We start from the raw sequence: 13,425 nt of genomic DNA on the forward strand, positions 1-13,425 counted from the left end.
TTTCGAATCATGCAGGACATGTTCAAGTCACAGAATTGGCTGCAGATGAAATATGTTATTTTTCAAAGGCTTTTAGAGGACGTGTATTTCACATATATGATAGACATTTTTTTTTAAATGTTATGAGTACTTGGACTTTTAAAACTCGAAACGCAATTTATGAAAAAATTGTCTGATTTTAGCTTTTTGATTTTAGTAGTTATTTCCATTTTCTTTCGAAATTTACAACAAAATTTAGAAAATTCTTAAAACTGATAAAATAGCGGCGGTTTTTCTGAAAATTTTGAAACTCAATTTTCTCAAAAAGTCCAAAGTTTTTGTCTTGATTTTTTCCAGGTAGGTAGTATTATCGCGAATATATTTCATGGCAGTTTATTTTGTGTTCGCACCTTGGAGAGAAAAAACAATTATTTTTGTTACTGAAATGTGAATTTTCACATTTTGTGCAAAAGCAAGACATGATACGAAAAAAGTCAAAGAAGCAAAGTTTTTCCTCTCAAAAAGTTGTAAAAAAAGTTTCTTGTCCTTTTAGACCCTTTTTACTCATTGATGACATACTATGACAGACCATTGTTATGAGAAAAATAGAGCTATAGCGGAATTTATTCTTATTTAGGCGAAAATCTCGAAAGAAACGCAAGATATAGAAAAGCGCCAAGAGACTTCTCTTCAAAAGTTTTTGATAAAAATAACTTTGCTTCTTTGACTTTTTTCATATCTTGTCTTGCTTTTGCACAAAACGTGAATATTCATTTTTCAGTAACAAAAAAATTGTTTCTCCTATGCAAGGTGCAGGGTCAAGATAAAATCTCATTAGATATTATCGCCATAATCGTAACTACCCTGAAAAAATAAAGAAAAAAACGATGGCCTTTTTGAGGAAAATAAGTTTCAAAATTTTGAGAAAAACTTACGCCATTCTGTCAGCTTAAAATTTTTCTCAAATTTTGTTGTAAATTTCGAAAGAAAATGGAATGAGCTACTAGAATCAGAAGGAAAAAGTATAATATCTGTCTCAGTTTAGAAACTACAGCACTTCAAAGCAAAAATCAGAAAAACAATTTATAAGCTGCGTTACGAGTTTTGAAAGTTCAAATACTCCTAACTTTCCCAAAAAATGTTGTCTATCAAATCGATGAAGTACCCGTCGTCTAAAAGCCTTTGAAAAACAATATATTTCATCAGCAGCTGATTCTGTTTCAAAAATGTGAAAAACTCTTAATACTTAAAAATTGGTTTGATAATTGATTTGTAAATTGTTTATATTTTTAATGTTAGGAAATCAAAATCTACGAACGGGAAAGCGCGCGTGCATTGACTGTTAGTTAAATAATAATTTTAATATGTTTTTTTGTACACAGGTTGGAGGCGATATTTCTGGAACTGTTATTTATAGAATGAATGACTTTGGTCGCATTTCCGTCTGTGGTAGCATTTCATCTTATAATTCAGATCGAAAAGGTCTTCCTAAAACTAAAATCCTCCAGCCAGCAATGGCATTTAAGCAATTAAAAATGGAAGGATTTATTGTTACACGTTGGGCCGATCGATGTAATGAAAGTTTTGCACAAAATATGAAGTGGATACAGGAAGGAAAACTTAAATATCGAGAGACTGTTACCCTAGGTTTCGAAAATATGTTCAAGGCATTTGTTGGAATGTTGAATGGAGAAAATACTGGAAAGGCGATAGTTAAAGTAACAAAAGCAAAATTGTAACTGGATTCTAAATATTCAAATCTGAATATGTCACTCAGCTGATTATTATTATTTTTGATATAACAAAAATATGGATAATTATTATTTAAATGTAAGTTATATAGGTCGTTTTCACATAATTTAGGACTTCATTGCTTTATTTTAGCAATATACTTATTTTGAGTAAGGTCCAAAGGAATGAATAAACTCCAAAGATATATCGTCCTTTTTATATAGATTTAATCACAGAAGCAAAACCGTGATCAAATCAACCGCTAATCAATAGTAACATAGCAACAACAACAGACAATCAAACAGAATGCAAGTGTAATAAAGTCAAGCGAGTTTAAATAAAGCGCTCAGTTCAAATCACGGTCGTATACATAGGTCTGGGGACTTACGTGGAGGGATAGTTCCCTTATTCAAGGTTCCAGTTAATTCCAAAAATTGCCATTAAAGAGTGTAATAGTAGAGTAGTAGCGGTTTAATTTGAAATTTGGATGTTAGAAAATCAATATTTTCTACATGTACTTAATAATTTAAATAATATAGATGTTTCTTTATACTTAATCAAAGTAATATATGAACACTAAATCTTAAACATTACAAGATTAGAGATAAATTTAATTAAGTGGACTTTCGAAAATATAAAACAATTAAAAAACGCAACGTGATATGTTAATATTTATAGTTATGTAATTGGAATTCCAGAAATTTAACGAAAGTAAATAATCTAGATAACAAAAAATTACTGTTAAGCAAAGATGCAAATTGAATACTTCGTACAAATATTTTTAGATCGAGATTCTGGTTGTATCAGTGTTACTCCGACTTTGAGGCTAGAAAACGTGTTTAAGTTTTCAAACTCTTTACTACTCGACTAGTGCACCATACCGCGTGGTGGCAGGATCGCGAAACTTTTTAGCTTATGTAAGGGAACTTCCCCCAACACGAGAGCCCCCGGATCTGTGTATACGACCGTGGTCCAAATACTTCGAACTCACTTCTGAGATTGACGTAATTAATTTGACTAAGTTACAAATTATCAATAAATAAATGTTACATTGTTTGACCTTCATTTGCTTCTATCAAACAATCTTAGAATATATTTCCATCGTTTTCCTTATTCTACCAGTCGTTTTATAGTCATAAAATACTTTGTTAAAACTTTCTTTATCTTGTCCATCCCGTCGTTACAATTAATTCAAGTGGCTTCCTGAAATATAATATCAAAATTACTAATGCATATCGTTATTATATGTTGACTTTAATAGTTATATGGCCATTTATTCAAAACAGTCACTATACAAAATTTTATGTCGTAATCGAATACGGTTTTTAAAGCATAGTGGATTTGTCATTATGTCAGCCCACTGATTTTTTTAAAAAAGAGTCATTTAATAATAATTCGATCGTATTTTATAAATCCATTCGCATAGTCCTGATGTACCTCAGTCATTTGACTCGATCTATTTCCACCACTAGTCTGTGCACAAATAGTTGCTGCTTTACTATCACATCGAAGTATAGCAGGAAGTAAACTGTCGTTTATGGCAATTATTTCTTGGCAAGCTTGGCTCATTGTCACATACTTGATTTCACAGGTAGACAGAGAAACAGAATTTTGTTTATGCGCATACCAAGATATCGTATCTCTAAACAGTCCAGTTATATAACCAAAAGTAGAAACTGATCATTTGCAATCAGAAAAACCTGCTTCTGAATAGGCTAATAATTGTTCCCGTCGTCTTAAATATTTTAAATCGACCGTTTCCGTCACATTCGTCTTGTTCGTGCTGTCGTCGTTTATGAGTCACTACTTGTCGTGTTACCATGGGAATGATTTTTCGGAACTTGCCATCAAAACCGAATTTCGTCAAAATGTTATCAATGTAATTTTTCTATGAAATCGTTCGTTTTTCTATTTATTTTAATTTTCATTCCTAGAAAAATCTTTGGCTCTCCCAGATCAGTGATTTCTGAAGAATTCATTAAGTTTGTTTGTCCTTTCGTTAATTTCTCCCTGTCATTAGTTGCTAATAACATATCGTCAACATATATAAGTAAAATGATTTTAGATTTTCATAACTCTAAAGTGAACAAACAAAGATCGTAATCGTCTTTTACCAACCACACAGAATTTTCCACTTCGGTAAATTTCTTGTTCCTTCGTTTGGGACTAATTCGTAACCCATAAAGTGATTTCTTAATTTTGCACACTTTAAACCCTCGTATTTTTTCTGAAACTTTTATTCTATCTGGAATTTTCTTGTACATCTCGTCTTCCATGGTTCCGTTAAGACAAGCAGTGTTTACATCTAATTGGCATGCTTCAAGATCGTGAAAGTTTATTAGTGCAAGTACCGTTTGTACAAGTCTCAGTCTTGAAATTGGCGCGTATGTTTCTTTTAAATCATATGGGTTCTTGTTTTTAAATCCTCGTATTACTAATGTTGATTTGAATTTTTTCCAAAACTGTTGTTCTTTTTTTTAAATACTCATTTCGAATCAACGATATTTGGCTTTTTATCGTCTTTTCCGACCTTGGGCGATCTACCAAAGATTCTTATCTGTTGATAACAATTCGTCATTTATTGCATTGATCCATTCGTTTTTCTCATCAGATTATATGGCCTGTTTAAATGTTTGAGAATCATTATTGATATTTGCGTCAGGGCAATGCAATATTTCATCTTCCAAATTGTCTTTTGTTTTTGAAAATTCTTTTTCCATAGCGGGAAATTAATATTTTTGCGTAACTGTCGTATCGTTTAAAAACTTAATAAAACTCGTGTCAGAAATTTTTCAACTTCGAGTAGCATAAGGTTCTCGTATTATTGATTCTGCTATTTGTAATTTTCAAATTGTTTCATTGGAACCTTCTACCCCTGTTACCAAATGCAGTTTCGTAGGTCTGCCTCGTTTCTTTTTCTGTGCTCCCTCCATTTCCAATGCCACACTGTTGTTCTTATCAATGTTAATTTCGCTGTTTTCACAAAATTGTATACACTCTTTGTCGATTGAGTCGTCTCTGGAAAATGCCAATTTTTAATGGAATCTTTCTTGTATTTATTTCCATAAACTATCTTTTTGTTAAATCTGACGTTTCTTCACTCTAAAATTTTTCACGCTTCTAGATTTAAAAATACGCAACCGGAATGAGTATATCCTACAAAAACTCCTCGTACTGCTCGTGTCGAAAATTGGAAATCTGGATTTCTCGTTATTGGACAGTGAGTCCAACAACCAAATCGTTTAATCTGGCTTACATCGTAACGAAAGTCTGGTGCAAATTTTTCCAGAGGAGCTAAAAAATCAATTGATTTGAGCGGGGTTTGATTATGCACATAAACAACTGCTCCAAAGACTAAGTCCCACATATCAGATGGAAGCTTTGAATCAAACACAATAGATCTTATCTTTTTCTGTAAAGTTTTATTGAACCTTTCAGAAATTCCATTATGCTGTGGAGTATATGGACTTTTTTCGGGCTCTTGAAATCCACAAAAAAATTCCCCAAACGAACCCTTAACTTCCAAAATCAACCCACTTCAAAAAATTGAAAATTTTAAGTAATTTAATCACGGCATATTTTTGGGCTTTTTATGGACTCCCAGAAAATACCCACTTAGATTTTTGAGCTCCAACCCTTACAGTAACAAATTAACCCCTTTGTAACACGCAGATATGAAATTGTCAAAAAATAACTTTTTTTAATTTTTCTAGCTTGAATAGAGTCTCTGATTTTTGGACTTCTCGAAAATACCCATTACGATTTTTGTTTTCCAACCCTTAACGTAAAAAATGAACTCCTCTGTCACGTAGATACAACTTAAGTCAAAAAATAACTTTTTTAGAATTTTATAATGGCAAAAGAGTCTCTGATTTTTGGGCTCCTCGAAAATACCCACTACGATTGCTGGGCTCTCACCCTTAACGTTAAAAATCAATCCCTTTCTACCACGTAGATACGACTTTAACAAAAAATAACTTTTTTTAGAATTATCATTTTTCAATGAAAAGATTACTTTTCAATGAAACATAGAATAGTTAAACTTGTAGTTAAAAAAATTAATTTTTAACCTAAAACAAAAAGAATTTTCTACAAAGTAGTTAAATTTTCAGAAAAAAAATTTTTCTAACTAAATTGATAAATCATCAGCAAAAAAAACCTAAAATGTTAACAAAGGACTTTCATTTTCAACCCGAAAATATGAAAAAAAATCGTTCAAATTTTTTGAAATGGCTTTAAGTTATTTAAACTAATTGAAAATTCCTTGGAATGTTTTAAAATATCCTATACAATTTCAAATCCTTTAAAATCACATATTAAATTACTGTGCAAAATTTTTAATTCCTTGGAACCTTTTAAAATACTCTGAAATATTTCTAAACCTTCAAAATATTTTAAAAGACCTTACCATCTTTTAAAGACTTCGAAAGTACTTTGGAGTTTTTTTAAATAACCCTGCTAATGTTTTTTAAATTCTTTGAAATTCTTTTAAATTATAAAAATAAGTTCAAAATTCCTTGAAATCTTTTAAAACATCCTCAAATATTTAAAATCCTTAAAAAATCTTTTGAAATTTTTTAAACCTCTTGAAAATATCTTGAAATTTTAAAAATACCATGAAATATTTCAAATCCTTTAAAATCTCATACTAAATTATTAAAATCTTTTGGAAATTCCTTGGAATCTTTTGAAATAGCTAGGACTTTTTCAAGATTTCTAAAGTACTTTGGAATTTACAAAAATTTTAAATATTTCAGGATGTTTTAAAAGATGTCAAGGAATTTTCAACTTATTTTTATAATTGAGAGGAATTCCAAAGAATTTGAACAACTTTAACAGGGTTATTTGAAAAAATTCCAAAGTACTTTCCAAATCTTTAAAAGATGTCAAGGTATTTCAAAAGATTTTAATGGTTTCGAAATATTTAAGAGTATTTTATAAGGTTCCAAGGAATTTCTAAATGACTACAGTAGTTTGATATGAGATGTTGAAGTATTTGATATATCTTAGGATATTTTAATAGATTCTAAGGCATTGTCAATTAAGTTCAATAATTTAGTATGAGATTTTAAAGGATTTGAAATATTTTAGGGTATTTTTAAAATTGTAAGGAATTTTTAAGAGCTTTGAAAAATTTCAAGAGATTTTAAAGGATTTAAAATTTGTCAGTTCTTTTTTCGTTTTAGTCACATAGACATCAACAGTCGGAGAAACGAATGAATTGACTTGAATTAAGTCTAATATTTACATAATATCAATTGTTCGACATAAAACCTTTTTTTGTTCATTTATCTATGTTTAAATGTAGTTCGTTCATTCCAATCTGCAGTTTTCTTATAAAAGTCTATAGGGCAGTAATTTTTGACAGTTTTATTTTCTTTAATCCATTTTCGGAGTATACATTTTTTTATGAAATAGGGTAATGAAACTTTTTTTAGTGCCTTTGGACATCGAATGGAACCATTCTGAAGCATACAATTTCAGGTCTGGAAGTTAGGGAATTTTTTAGCATTTTTTCAGTTTCATTATATTAGGGGTTGAAAACGAGGGTGTTCCGGATGAGATAAGGTAATGAAACTTTTTTTATTGTCTTTAAACATCAGATGGACCCATTCTGAAGTATAAAATTTTAGGTCTGAATTTTAGGGAATTTTTTGGAATTTTTTTTCGATTTTTCAATATTTTGGGGCTTGAAAACGGGGTGTTCCGGATGAAATAGGGTAATGAAACTTTTTTTAGTTTCTTTAGACATAGAATGGAACCATTCTAAAGCATAAAATTTCAGGTCTGGAAGTTAGGCAATTTTTTAGCATTTTTTTCAGTTTCATTATATTAGGGGTTGAAAATGAGGGTGTTCCGGATGAGATAGGGCAATGAAACTTTTTTGATTGTCTTTGGACATCAGATGGACCCATTCTGAAGCATAAAATTTCAGGTATAGAGTTTAGGGAATTTTTTGATTTTTTTTCGATTTTTCAATATTTTGGGGGTTGGAAACGGGGTGTTCTGGATGAGATAGGGCAATGAAACTTTTTTAGTGTCTTTGGACATCAGATGGACCCATCCCGAAGCATAAAATTTCAGGTTTGGATTTCAGGGAATTTTTTGGAATTTTTTTTCGATTTTTCAATACTTTGGGGGTTGAAAACGGTGTGTTCCGGATGAGATAGGGTAATAAAACTTTTTTTATTGTCTTTGGACATCTGATGGACCCATTCTGAGGTATAACATTTTAGGTCTGGATTTTAGGAAATTTTTTGGAATTTTTTTTCGATTTTTCAATATTTTAGGGGTTGAAAACGAGGGTGTTCCGGATGAGATAGCGTAATGAAACTTTTTTTATTGTCTTTGGACATTAGATGGACCCATTCTGAAGCATAACATTTTAGGTTTGGATTTTAGGAAATTTTTTGGATTTTTTTTTGGATTTTTCATTATTTTGAGGGTTGAAAACGGGGTGTTCTGGATGAGATAGGATAATGAAACTTTTTTGAGTGTCTTTGGACATCAGATGGGTTGAAAACGAGGGTGTTCCGGATGAGATAGGGGGTTCAAACTTTTACTGGTACCTTTTGTCATCAAATAGACCTATTTAAAACTTTCAAATTTTAGGTCTCGCACAAAAAATTTTTTTGTAAATTCGTTTTTTGAAAACGTTGCAAACTTCAGCGAGGTCTATTTTTGTCTGTATAAAACAAAATAATCAAAGAAAAATGTTCATTATTATTACAGAATTTCCGAGCAACAACAGTTAAATTATAGTTTATGTAATTATATGTATAATACAATAATATGCTGAACGAAGCATCGATTAATCCCAGTGTTCTGTACAATCTATGAGCAGAAAATCCTTCATTAGGCCGTGCTGAATTTTTAAAAGATTTAGCTTCCGCTTTAATTCAACGACTTCGGCAACGACGTTTGAAGCAGAAAAAGTTGCGTTTAACTACAAGTTTTTAGATGTTACATGTTGTCCCTCAAATTGTATATTAGTACTACCGTTTTTTCAAAAACTGAATTTACTCATTTCCAATTTTGTTTTTGGTATTTAAACGTTACACGTACGGTCAATACATCAGCCGTACCGTTTTCTAATTTCTAAATTATATCCCTAACATCAGTGACCCAGAACTAGTCAATTGAATTTTCTGCTCTACATCGCAGTTGTGGTTCCCTATTGCGTCATCTCCTAATAATTCACTAAAAGAGGCGTCTAGTATGGAGTGTCTATTAATTAAAAGAACAGTTCCGAGAAACTTCGTTTAATGCGGAGATAGAAGGGAAGGGGGTGCGATAGTTTCAACCGACTCATCACTGGTTATTGTTTTATGCTAATAATAAATAATTGAATAAAAAATTTAATTTTTGATTTTCCATTATTTTTTTATGCTGCCAAATTTGAATTTTCGATTTTTCAAAAATATTCAAAAAGTTGTTATGATAATCTTGTAGGGTATTAAAAAAACAACAGTTTGCTGCTTTTGACTTTTTTCATATCGTGGGTTATTTGGCTTGAAATGTTAATTTTCATGTGTTTTTTAGAATTTTGTAAATGCTATAACTAATAAATTTTGATTTTATCAGGAAAAAAGTCATCAGGAGAAATTGTTCGTCTTTTTGAATAATATGAATATCCGTACAGAAAATTTTTTAATCTTGAAAAAGTGGTCACAAAAATATTCAAAATGTCCTCACTTTTGGCATTTTTATCCAAAATATCTGTCTGACGAACTTGACAGACAAACATGACTGACATACACTGTACTGTAACTGTAAACTGTAAAATTCTCAAAAAAGTTATTTTTTGACTCAGTCGTATCTACGTGGTATATAGGGGTTGCTTTTTGACGTACAGGGTTGAAGCCCAAAAATCGTAGTGGCTTTTTTCGAGGAGCCCAAAAATCAGAGACTCTATTAACACTTTAAAATTTCCAAAAAGTTATTTTTGGATAAAGTCGTATCTACGTGGTAAAAAGAGGTTGATTTTCGACGTTAAGGGATGTAGCCCAAAAATCGTAGTGGGTATTTTCGAGGAGTCCAAAAATCAGTCTATTGCCATTGTAAAATTCTCAAAAAATTAATTTTTTGGCAAAGACGTATCTATGTGGTAGAGAGGGGTTGATTTTTGACGTTAAGGTTTGGAGCCCAAAAATTGGAGTATGTATTTTCTGGGAGCCCAAAAAAGACCAAAACTCTGGTGGTGTTGAATTTTTATTATTTAATGATTTTAAGAATTGGAGGTGCTGGGTTGATGTAAGCTAGCACCTCCAGAAGAAAGTCAATTTTTTCAAAAAAGTTAATGAGCCCAAAATTTTAATTGGTGCCCAAAAAAGCCCAAAACGTTGAGTTATAAAAATCCTAAAATTCCATTGTGGATTATGGAAATTTCCATAAATTTTCGCAAATTTATAGACATTTTTCAATTTAGTTTTAAGCAAAAACTACTGTAAATTCCCAAAAAATTCCAGCAATTCATTTATTGAATTTTTGATAATTTGGATACCTAGAAATCCTTTTAAGATATGTCTTAAAATATAATCTGCGTATAATTTTTGACATCACAGCCTATTATTGCCTAAACATGTCGAGATGCTTCCCAAAAAACACTCAAAATGAAAATTGGGGAAAGTGAGGGAAAAAACTTTAAATGAAAATACTGGTTTTCTAAATACTAGAAAAGTTTCTAGTAATTGTATAATTGCACTAACCTTAAAAATTGTTTTTAATTTCTGGGTTTGATTTACATAATAAATTTGTAGAAAGAGATATATTGTTTTTTTTCTTGTTTTTTATTTTTCTGTGATTTGTCTTGTTTTAACTTCTCAGTTATTTTTTTATTGCTTTTATTTGTGGTTAAGTACCGTCAAGTCGTGTCGGGTGCGTTGGCACCCTACCGTTAGGACGCCTCGATATTTATTACGACACAAATAATCTTCTTTGCTTAAAAAGCTTATACATCCAAACATTAGAGTTAGTTTTGTGTATTTTTACATTTTTTTAAATAACTAAAAGGTATTTGTAACATTTAAGGACTTTTAACTGATAAAAATACATCCAGCGAAAATTCATAAGTCTATTATAACCAAAATACACTACAAACAAAATTTTTTAAATCGACTGGAGAAAGATAATTGGTGAAAATACAATAATGTTTTTTTTTTTTGGAACCAGCCTATATTTTTATTTTAAAATTCCATTACTTTTCCAGGGTTTGCAGGTCTATTTTTAAGACAATTTTCTTTTTAATCCATTTAATTCTATTCAAGGTCAACAGACTGTGCTGTTTGCAAACTAATTAACCAACGTTTTCTTGTACAATTCTCAAGCAGTGCAAACCCTGGTGTCAAAAATGTTTAAGACACACTACAAAATTAAAACTGCGTTTTTATAGATGAATCTACATAATTATAGATCTTGTAATAGTTCGACTTAAGAAAATTATCAAAAATCAAAGCTTTAAGAGAAAAACTATTTTAGTAAAAAATAAAAATTTTGAATATTTATTTGTTTTTTAAGTTTATATGATTTAAAAATTATACAATAGATATGATTTTCCTCTGATTCCTGAGAATATATTAAAAAGGCAGATCTTTTTAAGTATCCTTTGAAACATTTTCAAAAGTTCTTTAATACTATATTTGATACTATAGTTGTGACCTCAAACTATATTACCAGACATAAAGAGACTGCCCACTTTTTAAATTTCTTTGAAAATTTTCTCTACCAAAAATTTGTGAATCAAATTGGCCCAGTGTGTTCTCCGAAGATTGTGCAACTTTTGTCGGAAATTCGCTGTTTGTAAGCCTGAAACCATGAAACCATAAAATTTGTAGCATCAAAAAAATATTCACCCTTTGAACTTAGAAATTTTAACCGTTGATCCATGAGGGCAGCTGAGCTGGGTCCCCTGCTGGTCCCTATGGAATATCCATATTGTGAGAGTTCGAATTTCAGAAAAGTGTCATTTAATTTTTGACAGAAAATCATTATTTGTAAGTCTGAACTCATGGAACCTTAAAATTAGTAGTGTCAAGAAAATATACGTCTTTTGGACTTAGAAATTTGAATCGTTGATCCACGAGGGCAACCGAGCTGGGTCCTCGCCGGGGACCCTCATGGAACATTCATATGGTGAAAGTTAGAATTTTAGAAAAGAGTCATTCAAGTCTTGACAGAAATTCATTGTTTGTAAGTCTGAACTCATAAAACCTTAAAATTTCTGGTGTCAAAAAAATATACGTCCTTTGGACTTTGAAATTTTAATCGTTGATCCGTGAGGGCTACCAAGCTGGCCTCCTGCGGGGGCCGATATGGAACGTCCAAATTGTGCGATTTCGAATTTCAAAAAAGTGTAATCCAATTTTTGACAGAAATGCATTGTTTGTTAGTCTGAACTCATGAAACCTTAAAATTTGTGGTGTTGAAAAACTATTCACCCTTTAGACTTTGAAATTTGAATCGTTGATCCGTGAGGGCAACCGTGCTGGGCCCTCGACGGGGCTCTCGTAGAATTTTCACGCGTGAAACATGCATGAGGCCCCCGCTGGGGGCCCTCATGCTAAGAGGACTCAGTGGGGCTTTTTCCACGCGGGATCTTAATTGATTTGTTTATTTTAATTTGAGTTTTTATAAGTTTGACCCAATTCCATGATAAAATAATTTTAAATATTTAAAAGTGCACACAAAGGAAATCGTTTCTTAACCTTTGTATTTTCAAATGATCTATTTAATGGTACGTAGTTGAAATCACTAAAGTTCCAAAGCAGTATTATATATTACATAATTCAAATTATTTTGTTAATAACTCTGAAAAAATTTGAGCATATAGGCTACTTTTTCTCATCCCAAATTTATATACCTTATTTGTTGAATAAAATATCTTCACAAGTATGTACCTTTTAGATAGATCATTACTTACTTAGTAATAAAACGAACACAACTTTTTACTTAATTTTGAAATCGGAATCGTAAGACAACTTTTTTTTTAATCAGGATTCTTTTTGGAAACAAACCGTGAAATTATGATATATGGAAAAAACTGAATATTTTAAGAATTATAAAACCCGTTTTTTCAATTTTCTTCTGTGCTATTTGATCAAGGGCGAAGCTCCTTCCTGCTCTCTTCTGAGCAGGCAGTAGCTAGGAACGGAAACCTCCAAGTGGACCCTGCTGGACAATGCTTCCAGGCTCATTCGTGGGCTTGTAAGCAGCTGATCTGTTCCCCTCATTTGAGGCGCCCAGGTCTTCTTGGCTCGATCTGGCTTCATATTGAGGGCGTTCACTCGCGTAGCCTTATGAAGCTTGCGAGCAATTTTTCTATTACATAGTCTATATAGAAGTCTAGAGTGGAGGGAGAGATGGGTCAGAGAAAATCAACAGTTTCTCTCTGACCCATCTCGACTCTTCCAAGACCCTCCAGTTACTGTCGAACACCCACCCAAACCAGAGGAGGTCGAAGTATTTTGGAGAGAAGTCTACGAAGTTCAGCATAGACTGGACGAAGACTCAGAAAATATAAATAGCTTCAAGGAGTTATGTGTTGCCCTCATAACAACTGATAAAGAATGCCCACCCATCACTACCGAGGAGGTGAAAAAAGTATTTTAGAGGGAAGAAGAACTATTCCGCACCGGGACCAGATTGTATCAAAACCTTCTGGTGGAAGAAGTTTTCTTCAACCCATCAGCATTTGGCCTGTATTTTCACCTCATATTT

The 13,425-nt window shown here is 31.6% G+C and overlaps 1 protein-coding gene across 6 annotated transcripts in view; it reads left to right on the plus strand.

Annotated features, from left to right (window-relative positions):
- The window catches only part of LOC117176036 (prostaglandin reductase 1-like), a 149,312-nt gene that overhangs the window by 122,263 nt on the left and 13,624 nt on the right, over positions 1-13,425 (plus strand). For 4 of the 6 annotated variants that reach the window (XM_033366016.1, XM_033366018.1, XM_033366017.1 and 1 more), the window contains one exon: positions 1,362-2,769. The exons of 1 other annotated variant lie outside the window; for it this stretch is intronic. In XM_033366016.1, the coding sequence (XP_033221907.1) occupies positions 1,362-1,718 (357 nt within the window). In that variant the 3' untranslated portion in view covers positions 1,719-2,769. Of the gene's footprint in view, positions 1-1,361; positions 2,770-13,425 lie in introns of those variants that run through there. One more of the 6 variants, XR_004467571.1, reaches the window with a different exon arrangement.

Source organism: Belonocnema kinseyi, chromosome 7 (genome assembly GCF_010883055.1).
Source record: "Belonocnema kinseyi isolate 2016_QV_RU_SX_M_011 chromosome 7, B_treatae_v1, whole genome shotgun sequence".
Lineage (NCBI taxonomy): Eukaryota > Metazoa > Arthropoda > Insecta > Hymenoptera > Cynipidae > Belonocnema > Belonocnema kinseyi.